We start from the raw sequence: 27,950 nt of genomic DNA, 5'->3' as shown, positions 1-27,950 counted from the left end.
GTTCTCTCCTTCCACCGCGTGGGTCCTGTGACTTGAACTCAGGTCATCAAGCATGGTGGCAAGTTCCTCTACCTGCTGAGCCATCTTGCCCGACACAATGAATCCACTCTTCATCAAGAAATAAGAATATATATATATATATATATATATTTTTTATTTGTAATTTTTATTTAAAAATTTTTGTTTTAGAACTTTATATATGCATATGATGAATTTCATTTGTAATTTTTGAAAGGAATTTGCTTATAAGTATAGTAAGAAGTCTTAAGTGCAAATTAGTGAAGTGGCATAATTTCAGTGAACTTTTGTATGCCTATAAGTGTTTGTGTGTTTAAGCATGTGCAGTTGCATGTGTATGTGCTGGGGTGCATGCATGTGTATTTGAACAAGTGTATGTTCATGTTCAGAGGTCAGACTCTCGTCTCGTTCCTCATGCAATTCATTCCTCGCTTTTGTTTTTTTGAGACAGGGTATCTCACTGGCCTGGAACTCACTAAAACAGACTAGGCTGACTGGCCAGGGAGGGATTCCCAGAAATCTGTCTTCATTTTCTTCCCCAGTGCAGGGATTAGAAGTGTGTGCTATTACCCCTGGCTTTATAATGTGGGTTTTGGGGCTCAAACTCAGATTCTTGCTTACAAGGCAAACACGTTACCAACTGGGCAGATTCTGCAGCCCAGTTCAGTGGACTTTAAAGAAAGCTCTTTCTACTGGGAGAGACTGCTATTAAATTGGGAAGGCAGTGGAGTGGGGGGATAAGAACGAGAGCTTGGTTGAGGTTTAAAATTAGTGTTCATAGAGGGTTCGGAGGGACAAAGAACTATTTACCTGTGCCTTCAATATCCCAACCTTTGTCCTCTCTTCAGGAACACTGGTTTGGTCTCCGGGTGTAGCTCATCTCCCACAGAGCGGCTCATGAAAAGAATTCTCTCAGGAGAGTCTATAGCTTGGTGTTTGTTATGTTGCCCAATGTTTGTTGGCATTGATTGCTTGTGTCTCTTTTAGTTTTCAGTTCAAAGGAAATGTCCCTCACAACTGACACACCCCCTTTCATCAGATGACATAGATAATACATCACTGAGATTTGTCTCGCTTACCTATAATGCTAATGCTGGACACAGGCTCAGCCACTGGAACATTTTGTGCTGGCTTGGCAGATGTACTTTAGTTCAATTCTTATTCTCTCAAAATGTGATCATTATTTTAAGTATTATTGCATACATATTTTTCATTTTAGATCTCTTCAATTTCTTTTTTCTTTTTAGACAGGGTATCACTATATAGCTCTGGCTGGCCCAGAATTTGCTATGTAGACCAGTCTGGCCTCAAGCTCACAGAGATCCACCTGGCTCCAGAGTAATGGGATTAAAGGTCTGTACCATTGCATCCAGCTCATGTGTTATTTACAATCTAGCTAAAATAGAGAGCTAATATTGTAAATAAAATTAGTCAGATGGAGTTGCAAGCCAAGTGCCATTGTCTAAAATGCTTTTAGAAAACTTTATGCTAATGAATAGAACTATGGTCTAATCTTATAATGAATAAAATAAACTATTAGTAAGTACTTTATCAAGAGTGGAGGTTTTAATAAATAAGTATATTGCATGGTGAGGTTATGACCTTTAGTTTCAGGGTTGAACGAACTGGGCTCCAGTTGAAGCTTCAGCTCAAGGCCAGTGGCTAAGGGCATGTTCCATAACTGTTTGTCACGTAGTGTCATCTACAGAATGGGTATTATAGCTCAATCCATCTCATAGCTGCTGTGAGAATTAAATAAAGCAATATACATGATGTACACATAGCACGACATCTAATCTGTGAGATACAACAGCTAACTCTATGTTGCAGCTAGGGTGTATTATTTTCATGTTTGCGTTAGTGTTTCTGTTAATATACAGGAACCGAGTCTATTTGCTTAGCTCGCAATGTGAATCACTTAAAGTAGTTGCTTTTGGTCTATCGTCTCAGTTTTGTCCACTAATATTTCTGAGAGATCCCTCATCAAGCCAACAGAGCAGACCATAATGCTTGGGAACTGTGACCAGAGTCTGCATAAAAATAGCGTGGAGCTCAGTGGGCAGGATATTAAATGTTACCACAGTTTAAATTTAAGTTGTTCAATAATCACCTATGTGACTTTTTTTTTTTTTTTTGAGATAGGCTCTCTCTATGTAGTCCATGAGTCTTGGAACTTGCTATGTTGACCAGGCTGTCTTCAAACTCAAAGAGATCTGCCTGCCTCGGTCTCTCAATTACTTTCTGCCTCTCAAGTGCGTGAGCCAGCACGCCCAGCTATGACTTGCTTTTTATTCTGCATAATTTGTTTTTTTCCATATAACTTGAAACCTGCTAAGCCTGGAAGCACTGTCTACCTGTGTTGGTGTTATTGTGTAATACTGTTTGGAGTCTGATGAATTTGAGGAAAGAGTAGAATGTAAAAGATATTCCAAGACCTTCATTTCAGCTTTATATCTAGACCTAATTCTTCTGCTCTCCCTACAATTCCTTCTCCCACTTGTTCTTCTGGATTGTAAAAACTCTAATGTAGATGTAATTTCTTCAGTCATTTTTGCAAAGAGACACTGATGAATGAGAGGCACTGACGGACAAAAGCGTCATGCTGACAGATTAGAACCACTGAAGTTGGAAAAAGAAGGCCAGAAGAACAGCCAAAAGCCCCAGGATTTTGAGCAGGAAAGATACTGGGATGCTGGACGAAGACTCCAGAGTGCGGGTCTTTAAGGGCTTCAGGATCCTCTGCTTCTGGGTGAGGATGGCATTCCTGGCTCCTTCCCACTGGCCAGGTCCAACTAGGCGGTACTGGTAGGAGTTGCAGGGCCCAAAGTAGAGTTTCACAGCCAGTTTAGGGTCTTTGAAGAAGAGAGAGACGAAGTCTGGCTTCGCACCTATCTCCAAGGCGAGTTCATCCAGGTAGTCAATGTAATTGGTCTGCAGTGTCTGGCTCTGGCTTTTCCCAAACCTTAATGGAGTAAATAAAAGGGCAGATTCATAAATGTTCTAAGTTATGTCTTAATATGGGGCACTCAGTAGCTGTTTAAAGAACAACATGATTGCATGAAGGTATGAGCTTTGAATGAATGTCTGGGAGGCTCCATTACGAGGCCCATATCTCAGATTGATGAGTACGCTACAAAGTAAACTGACAAATCCACGGAGAGTCTAGAAATGTAACGATGTTGAAATGGTGGTGGTTATTTATTAACTTAGTTATCTGCTGTATGTCTCCAAGTAAGATTGTATGACTCAGGATTGATACAAATCCTCGTGCGGTATCAGAGAGGTAGTGTCTTCCAGAGACAGGATGTACAGTATTCCTTGTTAACTGCTAAAGCACCCTGTAGTCTGGCTGGCATGTGCTGGATACTCAATCTATAGTAGATGGATTAAAATCTGCGCAGGAGATGACTCCTTATGTCTGTAAGGTCTTGAGTCAGTGGTGCAAGAGTATTGATCACTGTCAAACTCATTTTCATCTCAACAAAACTGACAAACCAGAGGCATTTGAGAGTGCCTCAGGCTATGGTGACCATCACTGCCTCATCCCATCCCTGAGTGTGGGTGGCCTGAGGGGATATGGAATCCAACATGGGCATCATAGAAAAAAGAAATAAGATTAACCCAAGGAAAGATACTCTGAATTGGTACTCTTTCTTCTCTCTCTCTCCCTCCCTCCCTCCCTCTCTCCCTCCCTCCCTCCCTCCCTCCCTCCCTCCCTCCTTCCCTCTCTCTCTCTCTTTCTCCCTTCCTCCCTCCCTCCCTCCTTCCCTCCCTTCCTCCCTCCCTCCCTCCTTCCCTCCCTCCCTCCCTTCCTTCCTTCCTTTCTCTCTTTTTCTTTGTTTTTTGAGTTATGGGTCATTAAACCAGGATGTCTAAAAATAATATGGAAAAACATCAAATTACACACTTCAAGTCTTATCTACAGAACTGATCCATTTGTACTGGGCTGTGGTCCAGGACTGCATTTCAACAGCCAGCTGTCTCTCATAGGCAGTCAGATCATGGTGCTCTGTGACACACTACTCTATATAGACATTTTTCTTTATAAGGAAATTGCTTACAGGTCAATTTTCTTTTCATTCCTTTCAACAATGTCCACCTTCATAGTTGTCTCTGAGGGCAAGCTACACAAGCCTAGAAAACAAAAACAAAAACAAATTTGCTTTGAATAGTGGGTTTGATTCGATATCATTGATTCGCATAGTAGTTGTTTTCTAAAATTAAGTTTCGGCCATTTCATCATGTCATAGAGGCAGGACCTCTGTGCTTCTGAGCTCCAGTGGTGAGAATTCCATAGTGGATCATAGCCACTGGCATCAGCTATGAACTGGAGAGGCCAGAGAAAGGGCTGAAGAAGGGAAGCATGCTTGAGAAACGATGCCAGCTGGGGTAGCTTCTGGACTGGCACTATGGGACCCTGGAGAAGACTTTGTTGTGTGAGGCAACAAGGCCAGCTTTGCCCTTTGAAAAGATCCGTCTGGCTCTTTGGTTAAGGAAAGAGGGCTCAAGGGAGGGGAACTTACAATTAGGGAGACCACGTAAAAGGCTGTGGAAGGAGATCTGGTGAGGATGAGAGTGGCCCCAACTAACAAGAGCAGTTGGGGTAGACAATGTAGTGCAATGCCCACTGTGTGGGGGAGCCTGTCCCCTGTACTCAAGGGTCCTGTGAGCTTCAGAGGGGAAATGTGGTAAGTCATCTAGCATCTGGGACTTAAGTCCAAAGCTGAGTTTGCTGTTGAGACCCTCCTGTCTCTATTCTCAGGCCCAGCCATCTCTCCAGCCTCCAGTCCTGTAAGCCCTCCTTGATTCCTCTCCTTCCCTGTGTTGAGCCCTCCAGCATGCCCTGCTGGCTTTGTCCCTGACTGTTTCCAACATGTTTGTCCTCCTTTCCATTTTGTCTCTTGGCTCTGGCCCAGGCTGCATTGTATTTTGGCCCAGGTGAGCGCTGGAGTTTTCTCAGTGATTGTCAAGTCTCCAACCCTGAATTTTAAATCTCTGTTCCAAACAACTGATGGAATTACATGACATGAAGTAGACACTTCCTGGTCTTTGAGGATATCTCCTCCCTGGTGCCTCTGGCTTAAGAGCTTTCTAAGATGCAGATCCCAGGTTTGGAGGCCAGACTTAATCAGGATGGCTCCCTATGGATCGATCAGCTAGAAGGTTCTTAGGAGCACTAGATTTGTGTAGGACTGATTTGTATTTGCATTTTCCTACTCTTCTCCCTCTCTCCCTCCCTCCCTCCCTCCCTCCCTCCCTCCCTCCGGTCCTTTGGAGGAGAACGTCTGTTTAGAAGCCCTAGCTAGACTGAACTTGCTGCGTGGCCCAGGATGTCATTAAACTCTCATGCGTCCTCTTGACTCTAGAGCACTGAAATTACAGGTCTGGAAATACTTGAAAGGTAGAAACAGGAGATCTGGAGTTCAAAGTTAGCCTTGGCTACATAACAACTTTGAGGATAGCCTTGATTACATTAGATTCTTTCTCACTCCCCTGTTGGAAAACAAAATTAAAAACAAAATATAAAAATAAAACACAGAACAAGAAAGAAAAAAAAACAAAACCTCACAGCTGTCTGTACGTTTACATTTTATAATCCAGGATCCTTAACAAAATGTACAAAGCTTTTGTGTCCATTTGTCATTCTTTAAGGTTAACCTCCCATCCTGTTCCACCTCACAAATCGGTAATGTGGCTCTCAGTTCTCCACAGGCATCCTGACTCTGTCTTTTGCTCTGTACCTGAGAAACTCAGACATTAGGAAACTGTCCTGGACCTTGAGTCATCACACCAAGTTCCTTTCTGGGCCATAGTACACATTCTGCCACCAAAGCACTTACTGTGTTATTAAAACAACTTATTTACATTTCTTTCTGGCTGACCAGATCCCAGCACAGGCTCAGTGGTAAATGAGGCTTTGTTCAACAGAAATGAACCCGAGAAGCAGGAAAAAAAAATAGCCTTCCAAGGAAGGTGACATGCTGCACAAACGAGAAGAGACAAACCTTAAAAAAAAAAATGTAAAACTTTGTCTCAGTGAGATGGCTCAGCGGGTAGAGGCATGCTAGTGTGCAGGCCCGACAATCTGAGCTCTGTCTCCGAGTCCCACGAGGTGGCATCAGAGAACCAACTGCCCTTAGAGTAGCTGTCTTTTGAGCGCCACCACAGAGCTGCCTCCCGTCCAGTAAATAAAGGGGAAAAAAAATGTCAAAACTCTGCTTGGTTGAGCAGCCCACTCACCTTTGAAAACTCTTGTCGCCCAACGTGCTTGTAGCTCCACAGTTGGGAAGATGGAGCCTAGAGGCTGGATGAGCCCCATGCACGCAAGGGTTGGCTTCTCCAGTTGAGGGGGGAACATGTACTTGTACAGCGAGACGCTGTTACCCTCCACTTTCACAAGCGAATCTTCAAGGAATGGAAAAGAGAAAGAATAGCCCGTGGCAAAGACAATGACGTCAATGTCCTCCTCCACCGTGCCGTCCTCAAAAACGGCCGCTGTCTCCGTGAGCCCCTTCACTTTCGTCTTCACCTTGACGAGCCCGTACAGCAGGCGGCTGGGGAGGTCGTCGTTCAGAACAGGTTCTTTCAGAAGGTATCTGAGGCACAAGAGGAAAGAACACACTCAGAGCAGTCTCTGAGGAATCTTCAACCTGCTTGACAGCTTTAGGGGTGGCTCTGAAAAACACAGGAGTTTTTCATTCATCAAACTCCAACCCCACTGTTTTGTCCACCCCAAACTTTGTCACTGGCCTCGGTCTAACACTGACCGTCTCTTCATTTGATAAACAAAGACAAGTAGGCGATAAAAGCAAAAGACAAAACAAAATAACAGCAACATCAACAACAAAACCCTGCAGGTGGACGCACCTCAGGGGGCTCAGACTTGATGTCAGCATCCATTGTTAATTTTGAGTTGGCTGGTGATTGTTCCCTGTGGCACCTCTATCACTTTTTATGCTGTTTTTCATTATTTGGTGGTTTCATTTAATATCTACCCAATCATAAATAAGGGAAAACATATTACATTAGCGCCGAGACCCACTGTGTGATCAGTGTGAGAATCTATGCACAACATGGGAATTGCTGACATTTACTGACTCCAATATCCACAGGAACTCTGTCTGTGGTGGCATGGATGGTGGAACTAAGTCTGCTTGTGTCTCTGGAGTTCTAATGTCTAATGTTTGTAAACCATTTTCTTTGTTTTAAAACATAAGGCAATCTATGACATATAGTTGGATTCTTAATTCAGCATAATGAAGCCTCTCTTTAGAGATTCTAAATATCCCCCTGGGGCCGGGGAGGAAGGCTGCTATCAACTGAAGGAGGGTAGACATCTACACTGTTTACTTGTGCTTACAGTATCCAAGATGTGTGACTTTGATATCAGCAAATATTTGTCTTTTGGCCACGAGAAAAAAAAAATATGTTCTCATGGGAACAGCCTTCGGTGCATAAGGGCAGCAAAGCTTGACTTACCAGATGAAGAGCTATCTTTACCCATCACAATGCTCTGAGAAGATCACAGTCTTCTTGAAGAGCCTTTTCCAAACTGTCAGAGAGTTCTTCCAATCAGTTCTAACCCTGTTTCCTGCTTTCTGGAGCAGCTTCTACACTCGTACCCATATTCTTAAGTTTTTTTCTGTTTTTTTTTTTTTTTTTTTTTTTTTTTTTTTTTTTTTTTTTTTTTTTTTTTTTTTTTTTGACACACAGTATATAATTTGGAATCAAGACCCCAGGACCAACATGATCACACATGCTCTTGGGTTATAGCTTGCACTACCACACTAGCAAATCGGATCTTTGCAAAGAGAGGCAACATCAGACAGCCTTGCCTGTAATAAGTACAGCACAAAAAGAAAAATAACGTTACTTGTTTTGAGGCACCAGACCATAATTTTCATGGTTGAACCATCGATTCATTTGTTGCTCCATCATCCACTTGACGATAGTGCGTGGCAGGACATTTCGGAGCATGGAGCTAAATCTAGTGTGGAACACCATATCCCAAGGGTAGCCATCTTCAGAGATCCGGCTCATGACCCAGGCACCATGTCTGGTGCTGATAAACACCTGGCAAACAGAAAGGAGTGCAGTTGAAGTGATGGGTTTTGGCCCTTTGGGAGGAATCTCTTGTACAGGTGATAGAAAATATGTTTGGTGGCACAGTTTGCTGAGTTCTATTTATTTTATTAATTTGTGTGCAGTGTGTGTGTTCATGTATGAAGGTGTGTGTTAGTTTGCGTATATGTATATGTGTGTGCGCATGCATGCGTGTATCTGTGCATATGTATAAGGATACCAGAGGTCCACCTTGAGTGTCATCCCTGGTGTTATCCATCTTGGTTTTTATTTGAGACAGGGTTTCTCACTGGCCTGGAGCTCATCAATTAGAACAGGCTGACTGTCCAGTGCCCAGGAATCTGCCTCTATTTGCCTCTCTAGAACTGGAAGCATATATCATGAAACCTGACATTTTTACCTACCTACCTGCCTTCCTTTCTTCTATCCGTCCTTTCTCTCTTTCTCCTCCCTCCATCTCTTCCTTTCCTCTTTGTTTGTTTCTTCTCTCTTTTCACTGTTTAATAGCTTCATAACATTTATATAATAATAAACTTTAGTCATTTCCTTTTCCCCACTTCCACCTCTGGTTCTGGGGTCAAGTGTAGGTCCTCTATTTGTGAAGAAATCACTTTATCCGCTGAGACGCCATCCCAGCCCTCAGGTTCCATTTTAAGAGTATTTGATGTCAAAGTGAGGTCCTCCTAGCCTTTTCACTTCTCTTTGGCAGCTATGTCCTGACGAGGGCTGTCCAGTAACTTGCCCTAAGAGCAGAATGCATCAAAGCCCTGATAGTATCCTAGAGATATGAGAAAAGTCTTTGGGCTAATTCTCATGGTCAGTTGACCAGCCTTTCCGGTGTTTACAGATGTGCTCTGCTGCTCCCTGAGAAACAGCTCCTCTGTCCTTTCACTGTGCCTACCTAAGGAGACCTGGTGAATAATCACAGGCCTTGCAAACGTGTTCCTACGGTATCATGGCTGCAGGCATGCATGCATGGATCTCAGCATCTCTGGATGGTAAATAGGAAGAGCAACCACCTCTTTCCAGACCTAAAAGAACATTACGTGTTTTAAAAGTTAAAACCTCTGTCTGTGTGCTGTGACTCCTTTCCTCTTCAATACACATCTTTTTAAAAATTATGTTTATATGTTTTGAGATTATAACTATATCATTTCCTCTTCCCATTCCTTTCTCCAGTTCCTCTCATGTACACCCTTATCCCACTTTCTTTCAAACTGAAGGCCCTTTTTTCGTTCATTCATTGTTGTTGTATGTATTCTTTACCTTTTATATTAAAATTTGTTTCCAATACATACATTTTAAAATCTTGTCAAAGATGTGTTTTCCTTTTTACTGTTGCCTTCCCATGGTCCAAATGCATCATTCAGATTCCCAAACTTTTGTCTCATCTTATTAGTTCTGTTAATATCTTCAATAAATAAACAAGACTCATTTTCAAGGCATCCAATGTACTCAAGAGGTTTAGGTCATGAACACCGGGTCGAGACTCCCTAGGTTTGAAACTCAGTCCCCCTATCTATGAGCTAAGTAGCCTTGGTGAGTTCTTTGGATGACTCTCTGCTTTTTCTCTTTCTCTATTTTAGAGTGGGCAGTATAGCATCTGTTTTGGGACATTACTGTACAGGTTACAAGAAGTTACCAATGTTCTGCGAAGTATAAGCACACACAAACTCTCATTGTTTTGTAGATTGACCTTGGAGGAGGTCTTACAGCTTTTTGGGGAAAGGACATCAGTCCTACCCTAAGCTTGTGAAGTAGCACATACCCACGCATGGCCGTACCCTTGGTCTGTGTGGGGGCCAAATGCTTATGTCCCAATGTGCTCCTATTGTTGCTCTTAGGCAGACTTGAAAATACTTGGAGTAGGTATTAGATATTCCCTTTAAATGCTCCACCACCATCTCTTTCTATTATTTTCTATCTCTCCTTCGGTAGGATCAACATTGGGTTTTCCATTTTATTTGTTTTCTTTTTGTTGTGACCACTTTGTTGCAGAGAAATTAACCTAGATGAAGACTGTGATCTATGTGAGGGTCAAGGCTTAGGCTGCCATCTCTGAGAAGCTAACTTTCAGGTCCAGGTGTGAAGATCTGAGAGCTTACTACTCTGTTATACTTTTAGATTTATGTGATTAATAAATATTGAAAAGAGGCTCTATGCAAAAGAGTAATGACTTATAAGGCACAGGTACAGAGACAAAGTATCTGCTTGGTATTAAATTTGGCCAGTACTTAGGCTTGTTGACATGGAATGACCTTATAAAGACATGGCTCATGAAATTCAATATTTGAATCTCTGGGACATCTGTTCTAAGTCCAAATCACTGACCTGGCACATGCATTGGCTCTTTACTTGGCTGACAGTGAAGACAACTTAGTTCCTTCCTCCTGTCTTATTCACTCTTTTCTTCTCAAGTTTTAGAGATGTTTCCAGCATGGAGGAGCTGGCAGCTGGTGGTTCCTGCCTCTTTCTACTGTCTTTCAAATTTTCATTTATTGCCTCTTTACTTGTTCTTTATGGCAAGGGTTGAAAACTTTGAAAAGTGAAAGGTGACAGTGATCTATCTATCATCTATCTATCTATCTATCTATCTATCTATCTATCTATCATCATCTATCTATCTATCATCTATCTATCTATCTATCTATCTATCTATCTATCTATCTATCTATCTATCATCTATCTATCTATCTATCTATCATCTATCTATCTATCTATCTATCTATCTATCTATCATCTATCTATCTATCTATCTATCTATCTTCTATCTATCTACTATCTATCTACCATCTATCTATCTACTATCTATCTATCTATCTATCTATCATCTATCTATCTATCTATCTATCTATCATCTATCTATCTATCTATCATCTATCTATGTATCTATCTATCATCTATCTATCTATCTATCTATCATCTATCTATCTATCTATCTATCTATCTATCTATCTATCATCTATCTATCTACTATCTATCTATCATCTATCTATCTACTATCTATCTATCTATCTATCTATCTATCTATCTATCTATCTATCTATCATCTACTATCTATCTATCTATCATCTATCTATCTATTTATCTATCTATCTACCATCTATCTATCTATTTGAGACAAGGAATCTTACCGGACTGGAGCTTGCCAATAGATAGGCACCTGGCTAACAAACCTGTGGTGTCTACCTTTGTCTATGTCCCCAACCCTGGGATTACAACTATGTGCTATCATGCATGGTTTTAAAACAATATGGGTTCCAGGGTTCAAACTCAGGTCCCCACGCTTGTTCAGCAAGCACTTTTCTAACTGAGCTATCTCTTGGCCCATATACTACATCTCTAAAAGTTGGTTCTTAAAATATTAAGGCCATGCATGTTGACGCATGCCTGTAATCCCAGAATTTGGGAGGTAGAGGCAGGCAGATGTCTGTGTTTGAGGCTAGCCTGGTCTATAGAGCAAGTTCCAGGACAGTCAGGGCTACACAGAGAAACCCTGTCTCAAACAAATAAACAAACAAACATTAACAGATCAGTTTCTCATTAGGCGCCTTGGATAAAAAGTAGGCTTTCTGTACCAGAAATATCTAATTAAAACATCCCATTAAAACAAACAAACAAACAAACAGAAAAACCAAGGCACTACAGCTCAGAGAAGCAGAACAACTGGTTCTACAACACAGGACTAGTTAGCAGCATAGGTAGGGTTTAGACTCTGGCTTCCTGGCTTCCAGGTTTCCTATGCTGTTACAACAGGCAGCCACCTATCAATCAATGGACTTTTGGTGTACAGCTGGGTGCCCTAGTGGTCTCTCCTCACCCCTTCCACACAGCACAAGAGAAGCAAAAGCATCACACCTGTGAGGCCTTCTTACTCAGCTCAGAGGCAATATCTATGGCTGAGTTTCCTATCCCAACCACCAGGATACGTTTCCCCTCAAAGCCAGCAGGGTGCTTGTATTGACGGCTATGAAAATACTGGCCTTTGAACTTCTCGATACCTGTGGGAGGAAAAGAGGGAAACTGTGACCTTCCAAGTAAGCAATTATGACAAGTTAATGTCAATAAAACTGCAGGTCAGTTTTCCCTTTATGAATTCTCACCTCCTCCATTATAGGAGTTACAATAGTCAAATATCAAACTCTAAATAAAATTCCTTGCGGAATATGAGGGCCATGTGAGAGACTGGAGTGTGTGTGTTCACCAGTGGCAAACAAATGGCTTTGCTGTACAGATTACGACCTGATGCTGGCGTCTCACTAGCTATTCTATTTGGGGCAGTCTAATGACACTCTAGTTCCACATTGTCAATACATTTAAGAACTCTTTGGAAATAGTGTTATTGTAATTGTGCAATAATTAGCAGAGTGCTTATCATTTTGCAAAAGCAAATAACTAAAAGACGAAAACCAGGCCTAGAGAAGTTGCTTCTTGAGTGACTCAGTGGCCATTTGATTGTTAACCATTTGTGTTCTTCCAGTTTCCCCTTCCCAGTAATATCTGGCCTTATTAAAGTGTTCTTTGCTTTTAGTGTGGGCAGTTCTCACATGAAGCCTGATTGTGATCCACTGTGTCAGACACGTTCCCAGAGGGCTCTGGGAAGGGAATGGTCTTCGTGAGTCCTTGTCTATGGGACGACTCTTGACTAGAAGTTCTCTCAGAGGGAAGACTGGGATGGCATGACAGCTGGCTTCAGGCATCTGCTCCCACATTCCTCCCCCATCTCTGTCCCGCCTCAGTGTGTATTTCCAGGAATTCTCTCTAGCAACCCTTGGCCGGTAGAAAAGGCCCCAGGGATGTAGTAAATTTCCATGGCTTTGGCAGGACAGAACAATTAGGGTGGGCATTTGGAGGTCCTCTTATAGGGAGTGCATGTTTGTGTGAATCCTTTGAATTGCTGGAGAAAATGAAATGATCCTGGAGGAAGTTAGCTGAGTATGTGTGAAGACTCAGAGGAAGCAATAGAAGCAAAGATGGTGACTGGCATGTTTCCACTCCCTAGCTGTACCGCAGTCTTACTACCACCCCCATTCACAGCAGCAAATCCCACCTGTCCGTCTGAACTCCATGCGAGATTCCCAGAGGCTTACTCCTCCATGTTGAGAAGCCCGCAGCCTCACCTGGAAATGACTTGAGCGGCAGGTGGGGTTGGATGTGATGGCCGCTGCAAACCATAACGGCGTCAAAGACAGCATGCTGCTCCTTGCCATTGCTCTGAGTATGAACTTCCCACTGCCCAGAAGAGGCAAAATCTGGGCGTCTTTTCACACTAATGACGGTGGTCTTGAACAAACACAGAGAAGGCCTCGTTAATTACTCTGCCAGGGCCCTGGAAGTAAGGATGGGGTGAGTGTAATAGGTAACCCATTTGATTTTCTTGAGTCAACTGCCAGCAAACTTTGTCAAGTAGGCCCTTCTTGATCCTTTCGCAGGCAAGCACTGAGGATATCCTTAGAAAACTGACACTCATGGGATGGCTCTACCAGGAATTAGAGAGGGAACCACAGGAGATTCTCTAAAAGGGCATGAAGCTGTCCCTGAAATGGACACAACAGGTCCCTAAAAGTGGACATTTCAACAGTATTTACAAATACAGATTTCCATGAAGATAAGCTGTTATGCGAACACAACACAAGCCTGGTGCTCACAAAGTCAAAGTTGCAAAGGACGTGAACTGCCTTAAAAATGAGCCCCATTGAGTTGTTTATTCAGAAAAGCAATTTCAGCTTGAACAGTGCCCCGTGCTTAGTGGTAACATGTTTCCTTGTTGTTCCTCTTTGTAGAAAGTACAGGAAACGGTAATTTCAAGTATAACTCAAGATGATTGGATCGTCCCTCTGTTGCTACAGTTTACGTGCAGAAAAAAAAATTATGAAAAGGTCGTTAGGTGCACCTGCGACAAATGGAAAGTTAATAACCCATTTCTGTGGAGAAGGTAGGAAAAGGACAATTTGGCTCGGATTCATACAGCCCATCCAGAGGAACGAGGCTTGGAAAGGCCAGTGCGGCACTGGCTGAAGGGATATTTTCACATTGCTTTTCATTGTCATCTGAACTTTCATTTTTAATGGACGGTTTTACTGTGCTTTTACCTTTCCACAAAGCCACCGAAGCGCCATAGTTTATTTTAAGGTCTTTCACTGCCAGAGACACTTTTTCCATTTATGTGTGAATTAAGGCAGAGAAATCCATTCCCCCACCACACACAGTACCTGAAACTGAATGTATTTGAGAAGATCGAACTTCTTGGCAAAAATCCTGAAATATTCCAGGAGTTTAGAATTGTGCAGGAAGTTGGGGAAATCCTCGGGCATTGGGAAGTCGCTGAAGCAGGACATTTCTTTGCTGGTGTTGGTGATGACGGAGTGATAGATGCTTGCTCGGCCATCTTCCACGTTCTCCTAAAGGAGCGAGTGAAACGATCAGTGGCAATGATTTTAATGCAAGTCTTATTTGTAGTAAAAGTCTGCTTCTGGCCCAGTGGTGGTGGTGCATGCCTGTAATCCCAGCACGTGGGAGGCAGAGGCAGGCGGATCTCTGTGACTTCAAGGCCAGCCCTGGTCTACAGAGTGAACTCCATGACAGTCAGTGCTGCTATATAGGGAAACTCTGTCTTGAAAAACACACACAACACACACACACACACACACACACACACACACACACGTATGTATATGGAAACTCTGTCTTGAAAAAACATATATATATATATATATATATATATACACACACATATATATGTACACACAGACACACACACACACACACACACACACACACACACACACACACACACATCTTCTTCTGGAATCTAATCCCTGAGTGATGTGAATCTCCTTCTCTGCTGTATCATGACCAAGACATCTGGGGGCAGAGAGGCAGCACATGTGGCCTGTCAGTCTGTGTGATGAACCTGTTTATTGACAACTGGTGCTGCTCAGTAGATGTGCTATTGGCCCTCATGGGGTTTGGAGTACAGACAATTTTTTTGGCATATTGCAAAATATTTAACACTCTATCTTGCTACCTATTTAACACCAAACTTTGTGAGCCAGTTGTCTTCTTAAATTCCCCTAGGGAGGTTTTATTTACTCTGACTTTGAAGGACTAATAATTCCTGGGACACTGGATATAGAATTTAAAATTAAATGAGTGCGTTTAGAAGCAGGGAGGCTTTATATCTTGATTTGACCCCATAGGTCTTTATTTTGTTCTTAATTCAAATCAATTGTCCTTAAGTGACAATAGTGGTCAGTACTGACATCAAATATAGTGTGTCAACTTGATACACACTCAGAAACACCTGGAAAGAGAATCTCAGCTGAGGGAATGACCCTTTGGTATATCTGTAGGCCTTTTCTTGCCTGCTGACTGATGTACGGTACCTATCCCTCTGTGGTGTCATATATGGGCAGGTGGGCCTGAGCTGCAGAAGAGAGAAAGCTAAACAAGTCAGTAAACAACACTTCTCTATGGTCTCTGCTTTGATTCCTGGCTCCAGGATCCTGCCTTGGTCTCATGCCTGGCTTTGCTTCATGATGGAGACTGTAATCTGTAGGCTGAATGAACCCTTTCCTCCCCCAGTTGGTTCTGATCAGTGTTTGATCACAGAAATAGGAAACAAACTGAGACATCAGCTAGACCTCAAACCTGATTTTTAATGTTCACAATTGTGCCTCGGTAAAAGTCCCATAAAGCACATGTTATGATTTAGTTAATATTTTCTTCTAAGTCATGCTCTACATAATGTCCTTCATATAAATTTATGTAAATAAATAGTCATGATTGGTGTTCAGAGTCTGTGAATAAACCTACGATCAGAGAGGCTTTTATTAGAAAATTTAAATAATGGTGCTTAAGAACTCTTCAGTAGATGTGTCAGTGTGAACACAGACTAGGCTATAAAGCCAGAGAAACAGTAATTGCTATTCCACTATGCATTAGAGTGACTGCACAGATAGTAAAGTTTGTAGGAAGTCACTAACTGACAGAAATTACTTAATCTTACTTGTATGGCACCATACTTTCTTCTGTAGAGAAGTTTAAAAAGAAAAAAAAAATTACTTGTAATCCAAACAGCATTTTAAATCAAGTACAAATGTATCTTTCTTGTATTTTTTTTAAGTAGAAAATTATTCCTTGCCTGCTGCGTTTTTTAGATCCTCAATTCCTTAGTTTTTGGCACCACTGAAGGTGGTCATCTGAGATGGGCACGAGCTACACAATGGACACTAAGCCAGCCATAGGAAGATAGTAAGACTCCATCTCAAAGCCACACACATAAAGAAATCAAGCAAACAAAAAATGAAAGAGGTTACCAGGACTAGAAGAAGATGTGCTTATCTTTACAGTTAGATGAGGGTGTCAACACGTCCTTCTCTTTAAAGAGAAAAGTCAGGACCAATCTGTGCCGCTCATCTGTGAGACAGAGATGTAAGAAGTGCTCCGTAGTACGAGGAATGCCATTATCCTCAGAATTGATGCTTTCACAGCTCACTCTGGCACTGGAGGTCAATCTGGGTATCAGCTCCTCTGTTGATATAGAAGAACTGGCAGAGTGGCTCACTATTACACATGAATGTTCTGTAACAGGTTGTACTTGGTCTCGTTGAGTTAAAAAAGGAACAAGTTTATGTAACTTACTGTCCATTGTCTAAGTAGAAAGTACTCTATGTGTTTGGCTTCACTGGGTCTTAATATCAGGGATGTCAACACCTTATTTCTTACTCTCAGAGCAGGTTGGTTAAGAGAAATATTCAAAATTCTTGCCAAATATAGATTTGCTTACAAATCTCTTTCTCCCTTACATTCCTTCTTTCTTCTTTTATCATTCCTTCATCTATTCTCTCATGCCTATGATCAGACTTTCCCCATGAGTAGTGTGTTTATTTTTCCTGGACTAGAATCTAAACTTGAGTAATAATTTTGTTCCAGTTGCAGGTGTCTTGGGCAAAGGCAGTCAGTGGAGAGTATGCAGCCTTTACACTATGCTGGGTATCTAGACAGAGAGGGCTCATGGTGCTGTTAATGTACAATATATACATATATATGTAATGGAATACAAACATGCATTTCAGTAGAATGAAAGGTTTCCTGATTTTCACATAGGAATATGATTACTTAAACATTGGATGAATAAGTAATGGTGCTCTTATTTTCTAACACTAGCTTCAAATTGTGCAATACTACAGTCATATTGATATTTAAACATTTTTTCGTTTTTTTGGGGGGGGGGCGTAATTGAACACCATGTCCTTGGCAAAACTGAATACTTGTGTTTCCTATTCAACCAGAGTCTTAAAATAGGAAGTATTTCATTAAGAAAAGAAATGCATTTTTCCCTCTTAAGACTACGTGATTATGAGTAGTGTTGAATAAACAGCGAGGATTCCATAAATATTCTGGTGGGACTGGTCCCTGCTGCCTCTCTTAATGCTTCTGCAAACACAGACAAGTTACACAACTCAGTTTCTTTGTGTTCCTGTGTCAAACGGTGTTTGTGCATAACCCAAACATTAGACATTTGTTCCAAAGTTTGCAGAGATTAGATAAAGTGCTTAGCACAATGCCTGCCTCCAAATAAGTAATAAATTAGTGTCTGCCTCTCTCACTATTGCTACAGACCACCAGGGTGAACCTCATTGAACAGAAAACCATTACACCCTTCTGAACCCAGACTCTGACACCGTAGACAAAACATTAGGACTTTTTCAGGAGTTAAAGCATTGCCCAGAAGTGTGATTGGACTCTGTCAGGTACATTTTTAAAGGAGGATTTGAGGATGAGAAGAACTCATTCTAATTGCTGATTCTTAACACAGATTTTAGGGCCCAACTAAAATCTTCCTTGAAAGTTTCACATTTATAGATCATTATCAAACAGTGATGGTATCATAAGCCTTTTTTTTTTTTTTCCTGAGGAGGAAGTGATAATCTTTATAGTAGTTTCTTGTCAAAAGCAATGTCTGATTGGGGGAAATAGAACATTTATCTAGCATGTTTAAGGCCCTGTGATTCTTCCCCCAAATTCATTTTTCTCACCTTTGAGACAATGTTTCTGTGTATCCCTGACTGTCCTGGAACTCATTTTGTAGATCAGGCTGGCCTTGAACTTAAAGAGATCTGCTGCACGTCTCTGCCTCCTGAGTACTGGATTAAAGTGCCTGACTGCCAAATTCTTTATAAGTACTTCTTCATTGATTTAGTTGGATGAAGTAGAAGTCTATGTGTTTAGATAGGTGAAATTGACATAATTTTTATAGTTGCAAATGGACCATGATTAATGCTGACTTAACAACGCTTACTTTGGCCTGAACTGTGCTGGGAGTTGGGGACAGGAAGTAAACAATACAAGAACAGTGTCTTTCTTCGGGGGAGCTTATTACTGTATTGAATTAAAATGCAGCTGGCTCTTGGAGCTGTAAAAGTGAAGTTGGAGGGAGAAGAAAGGCTCTCCTTTCTGCTAGACAGAGACAGAGAGTCTTCAAAGTGGTAAATCGTACCCCATGGGTGTGGCTTCAAGTGATATTTATGCAAAAATAAAAATAATCTGATTTCCTTAGCATTTTAGATTTTGCTATGGTTTATGTGCTTAAGATAAACATTTTTTTGTTAAAGGATTTTGCTAGCTTATAATTAATGTTCAGAGTTTTCTTAAACCATATAGCAGAACCAGGTGAGACAAATACAGATGATCATATTTGGGTATACCCAAATGGAGGGTGGTTTTAGCAAAGATGACAGATAATTGAAATTTCAAATAAAATTTCCAAGGCCAAGCAAACTTACAAAAGACAAAACAAATAAATGGGAGGTTGTTGTGAGTATAAAATGAGACCTACATGAAAATAACTGTGAAAACATTAGTTTTTGTTTTGTAAATGCTGAAGCTGTTGCATTAAATTGTTTTAGTGGAAGTGGTATTGGGGCGAAGTACAATGGAAATCATACTGGCAAGACTCAGGCTACTAATAACAGTTTTGTTGACGGAACTGATTGTGTCTGGTTCATGTTGCATGCCTACTGCATTGGCCAGCCTCTCTCTGATCTTGAAATAGAGAAGTTTTAAAAAAAATATTATCAATTTGAGTTAGATCTCAGAAAAGTTACATGCTAAGGGATGGTAATATTTCAGGCTGATTATAGACTAAGTTGGAAAGAGATCTGTAGACCATTATGTGAAGGTTAAGTAAAACACCTGTTTGTGTATTGTTGGAGAGGGGAGATTTATTTATGAGAATTCCCAAGTCAGAAGACAGTGTATATTAGTAATTACTCTGTGCTGATAGGGTATAGGAGCAGAGTAAGCTAATAGATGCAGGAGGATCATGTTTTTTGGTGCCCCCTCCCTCCCCGCCCTGCCAATTCTTTATTAAGTGAGTGGCCTCAGGAATCACAGACCTCCAATTTTCTCTTTTCTTTCAACTACCTTCCCTCTAGGCAAACTATTTATCAAAAAATTCAGCTTCCCATTCAGCCACTAGTGAGGAAAATCCTAAGATCTAACCCTAAAGGGATGAAGAGAAGTAATGCTGGCCAAGAGCTTCTTCCCTGGAAGAAGTGCTAAAAAAAATTTAATTCCTCATCAGCCTGCCTGTATCGCAAAAATGACACTAGGGGGTGTTGGAGAACCTTCTGGAAGATTTCAGTATCACCTAATCCAGGCAAGGCACATAGATTTGAATTTCTTGGTTTTGTTTTTATGTTAGCACTAGATGTGCTGAGTGATCAGAGGATTCTGTGTCGGTGTGGGAATCAGTAAAGAAGAGATTTGTGCTAGTTTAGGATGGTGTAATTGTGAGGAACAGTTTTCCTGGGGATGAGCATGGAAGCCCCCAGAATCCTTTTCCAGAGTCTTCTTATCTCAGAAGTCCAGTATCCAAAACGCCTTGGGCCCCAGTACCCAAGATGCCATGGGCCCCCACCAGCAAGCCATGAAATTTTGCTTAATGTTTCTCTCTGTGGGAAGGAGGTCTCTGAGAGGAGCAAATTATTTATCACTCCCTATTAGATGTAGTATTAAGAGAGGCCTGGCATGTGATGTTGTTATAGATGCTTGGAAATTATGTATTTAATGTTATTCAGTAAAGATTAATTAATTCACATTTTAATCTATATTTTTTCACAACATACATAAGAAATAATCTCTGATTTTAAAATCAGAGGTTTTACACTGGGGTAATGGAAATGCTATAAGAACCACCTTACTGGAATGTATTAAATCCTAGATCCTATTGTTGGACAGACTATTCAAAGCAACTTTTACCTCTTTGCCTAACAAATTCGTGACAAACAAGAAATACTTCGTGCTTAGCTATTAAGTCTTGCACATTAAATCTGTTACAGGATCACTGAATATGCTCACTGGGTCAAACTCTTACTGTGCAAACCTGAAGATATGAATGCAATCCTTGCAACCCACGTAAGGGCAGAGGGAAGAACCAGTTCTACAGATTTGTCTTCTGGTCTTCATGAGCATGCTGCGACACTGGAGCCTCCAAGCTCATCTCTCTCTCTCTCTCTCTCTCTCTCTCTCTCTCTCTCTCTCTCTCTCTCACACACACACACACACACACACACACACACACACACACACAGACACACACACCCACAATTAATAAATGTGTTAAATTGGGTTACAATTTAAACCTATTCATATACAAAAGAAAACCCTGTGTGGGTCTTCAATGAAGAAGGAAACAAGCTATCAGTTAAGACAGGAATATATTACGTCACTTTCTCAGAAAAAGTCATAATTCTAGAAGCCAGTGTTTATTAAGATATAAATGTGATTCCTCTCAGTAAAGCCACTCATCTCACATGAAGGTCAATGTCTCCATCATTAATTCTGTGTTTGCATGGTTGTGTGAACACATTTTCAATTGGCAACCTGTCCCACTGTTTGCCAAGTTGTCTCATTATCGTAGGGTTCATGTGAGGCTTGCCTGAATTTCTTCAGGAGATTTTGATTCGACATGTCTGGTAAGGAAGATATTTTCTGACTGAGACAGAGTTTTGTCATGTAGCCCAAGATGACCTCAAATTTCCAATCCCCCTGCTTCACTCTCCCTAGAGGTGGAACTCCAGACAAGTGCCATACCACTCTCTGGAAGGAATGCAAATATTTACATTCACAGTCATAAGCCTACATAGTTGTCTATGAATCTGTCAATAAAATTTTGAATGGCAAATAATATTATAAAATTTTAGGTTCAATAAGAAGAATGACTTTAATTAATAGAAAATATTTGACGAAGAGGTTCACAAAAGGTTATACTGGAATATAACCAGAAATGCTCAGTAAACAAACATGGTCTATTTTATTTTATTTTTCAATTTTTTCAAGACAGGGTTTCTCTGTGTAACAGCCTTAGCTGCCCTGAAACCAGCTCTTATAGGCCAGGCTGGCCTCGAACTCACAGAGATCCACCTACCTCTGCCTCCTGTGTGCTGGGATTAAAGGTGTGTGCTACCACCACCCCGTACATGGTTTATTTTAAGAGAAAAACAAAGTCAGAAGTAATAAGGGCCCATTCTCTGAAGAAGCATTTGGCTGAATGATTAGGATAGAAGTGATGTCTTAAAAATAATTCTAATCACTTCTATTTTATAAAATGCTTTCTAATATTAGTATATTATCTAATTAGTCTATCAGAAAAATAACAAAAACATGGGCTGTTTTGCAATTAGCTGGCTTTTAAAGAGAAGATTCCTTGATTCCCTGAGTTGGTCACATGGGTTGGCATGATATTGACCTGGGAGAAATGCCAGCCCAAGTTCAGTTCCTCGTTAGCTGCATAGATAAATAAAAATAAAACTGGGCCAAAACTGCTTAAGAAATCTTTCAAGGGCTCATCAGTTGACTTGAAATGCCAGCGTGTTGTAGTCTGAGGCATGGAAAGTCTCACTTACTTTGAATCTCCACAGTCCCCCGAGATCTTCAGTCCTTTCGAAGCAAGTGGGCTCCAGACCCTCATCCAGGCAGCACTTGAGAGAGATCAGGCCACTGACTCCTGCTCCAATCACAGCCACCTTCCTTGCCATCGTCTCCTGTCAATGAGTTGACCAGTCATTACTGCCTCAGGAGGACAAAGGTAAGAGAATCCGCCAGTGTGGTCAGGTCACACTATTGGTGGTAATTTAATAAGCAGCACTTAATTGAATAAAACGCCTCACTAATCAAATCTTCACCTCTTCCTCCCCTTAAAAGAAACTTGTCTGGTCAGATGACCTTCATTGTAAACTTGCTTACAATGTCTTGGCTTAATATTAAAAAGGAATCTGTTTAAACAAGCCAAGCCACTCAACAAAACAGTCCCAGTGCTTCTCCGGAGTTCTGAGCACTTCCTTTGCCGCCTCTCTCCCCAGCTGTCATCCCTACCTTTATTTGGGCTTTTCTAGTACAGTCCCTTTGGCAGAAGAGTTTCCTCTGTTGGTGTGCCTAGAGGTGGTAGTTTTTAAGAGATGGCCCAGGCTGTGAGAAGTGGGAGGAGCTTTCCTCCTCCTGGAGCCATACTCAGCCAGCTGAGTCTTCAAGGACTTTATTAGTACGGAAATGAAGCAAGAGGTCCACTTGCTAAGGTGGAGAACACCGAACACACAGCATACAGACAGTCTAAAATTATTTTTCTAGCCAGTGTCGAAAATGTGCATTGACAAAGTGAAAAGAGAAAATAAATAAAAAGAAGTTAAAATCATCCCTACTATTACCATCCAGATGTATTTACAACTGTCAGTACCATTTTGGCAAGTTCTTCCACCTAAGTATTGTATTGTGTATGTGCCCATGCAGAGGTGGAGGCCAGAGGTTGGCATGAGGAGTTTTCTTCAATTATTTTTCATCTTATTCCTTGAGACAGGGTCCCTCACTAGACAGTCTGGCCAGTGAGCCCCAGGAATCCTCCCATTCCCAATTACCTGGTGCTTGGTTCTAGATGCATGCTACTGAGACTGTATTTTTGTGTGCAGGTGTAGGGGACCTGAACTTAGGTTTTTTTTTTTGTTGTTGTTGTTGCTGCTGCTGTTAATTTTGATTTTTCTACCTTCCTTCCTTCTTTCCTTCCTTCCTTCCTTCCTTCCTTCCTTCCTTCCTTCCTTCCTTCCTTCCTTCCTTCCTTCTTTCTTTCCTATCTATCTATCTATCTATCTATCTATCTATCTATCTATCTATCTATCTATCATCTATCTATCTATCTATCTATCTATCTATCTATCTATAATCTATCTATCTATCTATCTATCTATCTATCTATCTATCTATCTATCTATCTATCTATCTATTTTCAAAGCAGGGTTTCTCTGTGTAGGTCTGGCTGTCTTGGAACTTGCTCTGTAGACTAGGCTGGTCTCTGACTCAGAGAGCCTTCTGCCTCTGCTTCTGAGAGCTAGGACTAAAGGTGTGTGACACCCCCACCCAGTCGAATTTAGTTTTTTTAAACTCATGTTAGCACTTTTTTGAGCGAACTGGCTTTTCAGCCCTGCTTTTACTTAGCTGTAGGTAACACATGTAGCAAAGAAAAAACGTGATTGCACTCCAAGTGTAATTTCCAGCTTAGTTTTTTATTCCACTCTACCAGTAGATTTGTACAAGAATGTTTTTAAAATTGTTTTTATTGAGCTATATATTTTTCTCCATTCTCCTCCCTTCCTCTCCCCTCCTCTTCTACCCTCTTCCATGGTCCCCATGCTCCCAGTTTATTCAGGAGATCTACAAAAACATTTTTAATGGTTATATTTTAATGGATTCCATCTGACTGGTGGAGCAAGTCATCAGTCTGATAGTTATTCATTGTTTTGTGTTAGGTATTATTTGTCAAAAAGCACCATGTCTGGATGAATAGACTGGCTTTCTGACTTCACGGATTTTCTTTCTAGACCTGATCTGGTTCTCTTAGGCTCCATGACTTCTGGGTCCTAGCACTCTGTGGTTATCTGTTTCTAACCGAGATCTATTTCTCAATTGATTTCTCTGCATGTATGCTTGCTGACTTGGATGAACCTACTGGGACTTCTAAGATCTTCCCAGCCACTACCCTTCTTGACCTGGAACAGGTAGAACAAGATAAACTTTTCTTTAATTCTTAATCTGTTATCAGCATTAACATTTAACAGAAAGCCAGAAAGCTAAAAGGTTCTGTGAGTCTTGGATGTAGTCAAAACAGCGAAGGTAACTCTGGAAGACCAGCAGTGTGAGGACCCTTGCAATGCTGTGCACAAATTGACTAACTGAAATCCAAATGCTTCCTGAGTACCAGACACTGTTACGTGCTACAGAGAGAACAAACAACAAAGCTACCTGGACTGTCGCCCTCCGTTGCAAGAGGAGGGACAAGATCATCAATTAGTAAAATGAAGTAAGCAGTAGATGGGAGGAGAGCTGTGGGGAAAAATACAGCACAGAGGGAGCTGTGGAGTGTCAAGGTGAAGGGCTGTTTTACAATGTAAAATAAAGTGTTTAGGGCACATTGTTATCTCTGAAATGCCCCAAATTAATTTTAGTCATGATGACAGGCTCCTCTTCAATAAATCCAGTGACCGCAGGACAAAAGTAACAGAGCCACAAAGGGGAAGATTGGCAACTAGATACAAAGGAACTGGACACATTTCTCAGGTACAAAGAATAGAGCAGTCAGACTGCAGATTTTGCAAATAGCCCACAACTAATAATGAAGAAGATGATCTCTCAGTTATGTCTTCACCATCTTTCATTAATTGATTATATCTTAGATAGTTGTACTAATAGTTGCTAATAGTTGTACCTGACCATTATACTTAGGAGAAACACCTAGATAAGCTAGCAAAAGTTTAACTGGTTGGAGTCTTGGGATTAAATAGAGGCCAATGGCGTGGTTCCACGCCAGGCATAACTCATGGTGGGGGGGGGGGGGAAACTAAAGCCATTTTGTGCCCAGCTGAAGGGATACCTTTATTCGTAGTAAAAGCACGAGCATATTCTTGGCACAGTACCAGCTGCCAGGCTTGCTTTACAGAGGTAGTGCAGGCTGGCAAATGGTACAAAGGTGTGCCTTATGTCATCAACAAGCTCCCAGGGAGACTGCAGGTATACCCAGGGTGAATCAGTGAGCCCCTGGGCAATTTTTGACTAGCACACCTGTAATTGTTTCAAGTTCCTGCTGTTACAGAAGCACTGGGAACTTTTTATACATCTCTTCCACACTTAACTAATTATTTTCTCTGAGCAGATACTTGAGGCAGGGATTGCTGAGTGAAAAGGTATTTGAATTTTTGAGGTTTAAGGCATTCCTCCAAGTTTAAGGTGCACAAGAAGCATTTGGGGGTCTTGTTAATAAACAGGGTGGGGGCCTGGATTTTTTTTTCTAACAAGCTTCCTGGTGACTCCCCTGTCCTTTGGAGTTGTAACCACATCTTGAATTGTAACTTTCTAATACCTATATTCAAGCTGCCTCCCAGGAAGCAGATGTATTTTAACAGGTTTTTTTTTTTTATATATATAGTTACAAAGTGTTCTGAACGGTAAAAAAAAAAAATACTTTCCCTCACGTTAATTCCTTTTACTAGCCCAGGTCTATAGGCATTACCACCCACTTCTACTTTATAGAAGTGGAAATATACTCCCTATCAGTAGGGAGTTTAAGAAGAGCCAGGAGAGCAGTAAGTTCTTAAAAACATTATCACATTAGAAGTTCCCTGGAAATGTTGCGTTTAGCCAAGTTGTTTTATTTGAAATTCCCTAGTCAAGAAGGCTGATGGATGAACAAGCTCACACAAGGCATTTCTAGGTAAGGCGAAGGTCTACCCAGGACCCCAAGTATGCATGCTCCAACAAAACTGAGTTTACTTTGGTCTAAGGAAGAACTTTCTGGTTCACAATACTATATGAGAGGTGTTCTGTAAGAGGAGAATTCTCTATACTGAGCAGACTCACGCAGATCAGCCAATCAGCTCTTCTCAGGTCAGAGGGGATGCAGGCTGTGAGCGGGAGATATGTGACTAAGCCTATGGCTGAGATCAGAAATCTTGCTGTTGTCAGTGCTCCAAACGCAAAGAATCTGGGGGAGGCTATTGATTAGAAAGTGCCCTGGATATTGTGGGGAATGGAAGGTTCTTTTCACAGATCCCCGTGGTCAGGTGGCCTGGAATGACCCTTGAAGTGTTCGTGGGAGAGTCCACATCCCCTTCTCTGACAACTGTGAGGAGAATGTACTTATCAGCCATCTTTTCTTTCTCCTTTGTTTTTGACTATCTGTTATTTATTTAACAGAAATATTTGAACAGAGTTCCCCTGGCTGAGAAGCCAAGAACTGGGAGGACAGGTTCTCTCAGTAAATCACGTTAGACCTTGGATGAACCACAAATCAAACTAGTTTTTCTGTAGGTGAGGTGGCGCATCCGTGTTTGCTGCACGATACTTGTAGACCCACTGCTTCCTGTATGCCCTGTATTATCTGGGGCAGTAGCTGAAAGAAACAATCCCTCTGGAGCTTTGGGATCAAGGGAATGAACTGAGCAAGCTGTTTGCTTGCTTTTGACACTTCAGCAGAGTGTCACGAGAGATCCTCCGACAGCGCTGACATCCCTGAATCAGGGAAGCATTCCCAGCCCAGATTTAGAAAGCAGATACAATTTAAGATATCATATATTCCTCTAGTTTTAAGTCTAAAACTCAGTGGTTTTGCTAAATTCACAGCTGCGGAATATCACTAAACCAATTTTAGAACTCTTTCATGCCCCCACCCCCAGTTTGATTAGAATTCATCCTAATTTCCCACCAACCGGCAGTGAGTTTTCTACCATCAACCCCTAGGCTTGCTCTTTTTCTTTCTTCTGGGGAGGGAGGGAGTGAGTGTGGGCGGGGGAGGGAGGGCGGGAGGAGGAAGAAAGAAAGAAGAAAAAGCAAGAAATAAGACAGAAAACCTACGAAATCACTCCCTCCCATCCCTCCCTCCCTCCCTCCTCCTCCCCCTCCTCCTTCTTTCTTTCGTCTTTTCTTTCTCTTTTTTTCTTCTTTCTTTCTTTCTTTCTTTTTTGTTGATACAGGTCTCATCTCTGTAAGCCCGTGGCTGGAACTAGATTTCACTAGGTGGTTAGCATTTGAACGCACAGAGGGATCCATTTGTATCTGACCTGGGATATCAAGTTGTGGCACCATTGTACCTGGCTAGATTAGCCTATTTTGAGCTTTCTATAACTGCCTCATAAAATTCATGATTTTTGGTGCCTGGCTCTTTTCACTTACAAGGTTTTCGAGGTCCACCCATGTTGTAGTATGTATTAAGGCTTCACTGTTATTTTTGAATAGTTTATTATTGTGTGGATACTATCTTTTTATTTATTTATTCAGTAATTGATAGACTTTGGGGGAGTTTCTATATCTTGCCTATAATGAACAATGCTGTTATATGTATTTGTGTAAAATTTTTTGTGGTTGTATATTTTTATTTTCCTTGGTTGGCATTTAGGAAACTTCCAAGATGTTTCCAGAATGGTTGCATCAGTTCACATCCTTGCCAGCAATGCTTGAGGGTTCCAATTTCTCTGTATTCTTTCTAACACTTGTTATTTATTATGCATGTTTTGGTTATAATCACCCTAGCAGATATGAAGTGAAATCTCTTTGTGGTTTTATTTAGGTTTTCCTTATAGCTAATAATATTGGCTTTACATGAACATGATCACTTACATATCTTTTTGGAAGAAATGTCATCTCTGATGTTTTCCCATTTAGTCTTAATATTGACTTATGAGCCTTCTTTTTGTATCCTAGATGAATCCCATAGAAAAATGTGTGATACTAACCATCTTTCATTCCAGGGACTCAACTCTTAACTTCATGGATTTCTTTGAAGCACAAAAGTTTTACTTTTGATAGAG

The 27,950-nt window shown here is 41.2% G+C and overlaps 1 protein-coding gene and 1 long non-coding RNA gene across 3 annotated transcripts in view; one reads left to right on the top strand and one right to left on the bottom strand.

Moving 5' to 3' along the window:
- The window catches only part of LOC119827921, a 48,461-nt gene extending 28,696 nt beyond the window's left edge, over positions 1-19,765 (top strand). The window contains exons 4-5 of one of the 2 annotated variants that reach the window (XR_005287726.1): positions 1,266-2,767; positions 19,539-19,765. This is a non-coding gene — a long non-coding RNA (uncharacterized LOC119827921). Of the gene's footprint in view, positions 1-1,265; positions 3,015-19,538 lie in introns of those variants that run through there. The other variant, XR_005287725.1, reaches the window with a different exon arrangement.
- Positions 148-22,527, bottom strand: Fmo2 (flavin containing dimethylaniline monoxygenase 2). The gene is made up of 9 exons (XM_038349871.1): positions 22,480-22,527; positions 22,011-22,148; positions 14,313-14,501; positions 13,221-13,383; positions 11,959-12,101; positions 7,892-8,091; positions 6,259-6,614; positions 4,080-4,152; positions 148-2,980 (listed from the first exon to the last, which is right to left on the bottom strand). Exons 2-9 carry the CDS (start codon positions 22,140-22,142, stop codon positions 2,629-2,631), a joined length of 1,608 nt encoding a protein of 535 aa, XP_038205799.1. The 5' UTR covers positions 22,143-22,148; positions 22,480-22,527; the 3' UTR covers positions 148-2,628.
- Between the last annotated feature and the right edge of the window lie 5,423 nt (positions 22,528-27,950).

This window comes from Arvicola amphibius, chromosome 12, assembly GCF_903992535.2.
Source record: "Arvicola amphibius chromosome 12, mArvAmp1.2, whole genome shotgun sequence".
NCBI lineage: Eukaryota > Metazoa > Chordata > Mammalia > Rodentia > Cricetidae > Arvicola > Arvicola amphibius.
The sequence above is the reverse complement of the archived record's forward strand: the minus strand, read 5'-3'. Positions and strand labels throughout refer to the sequence as shown.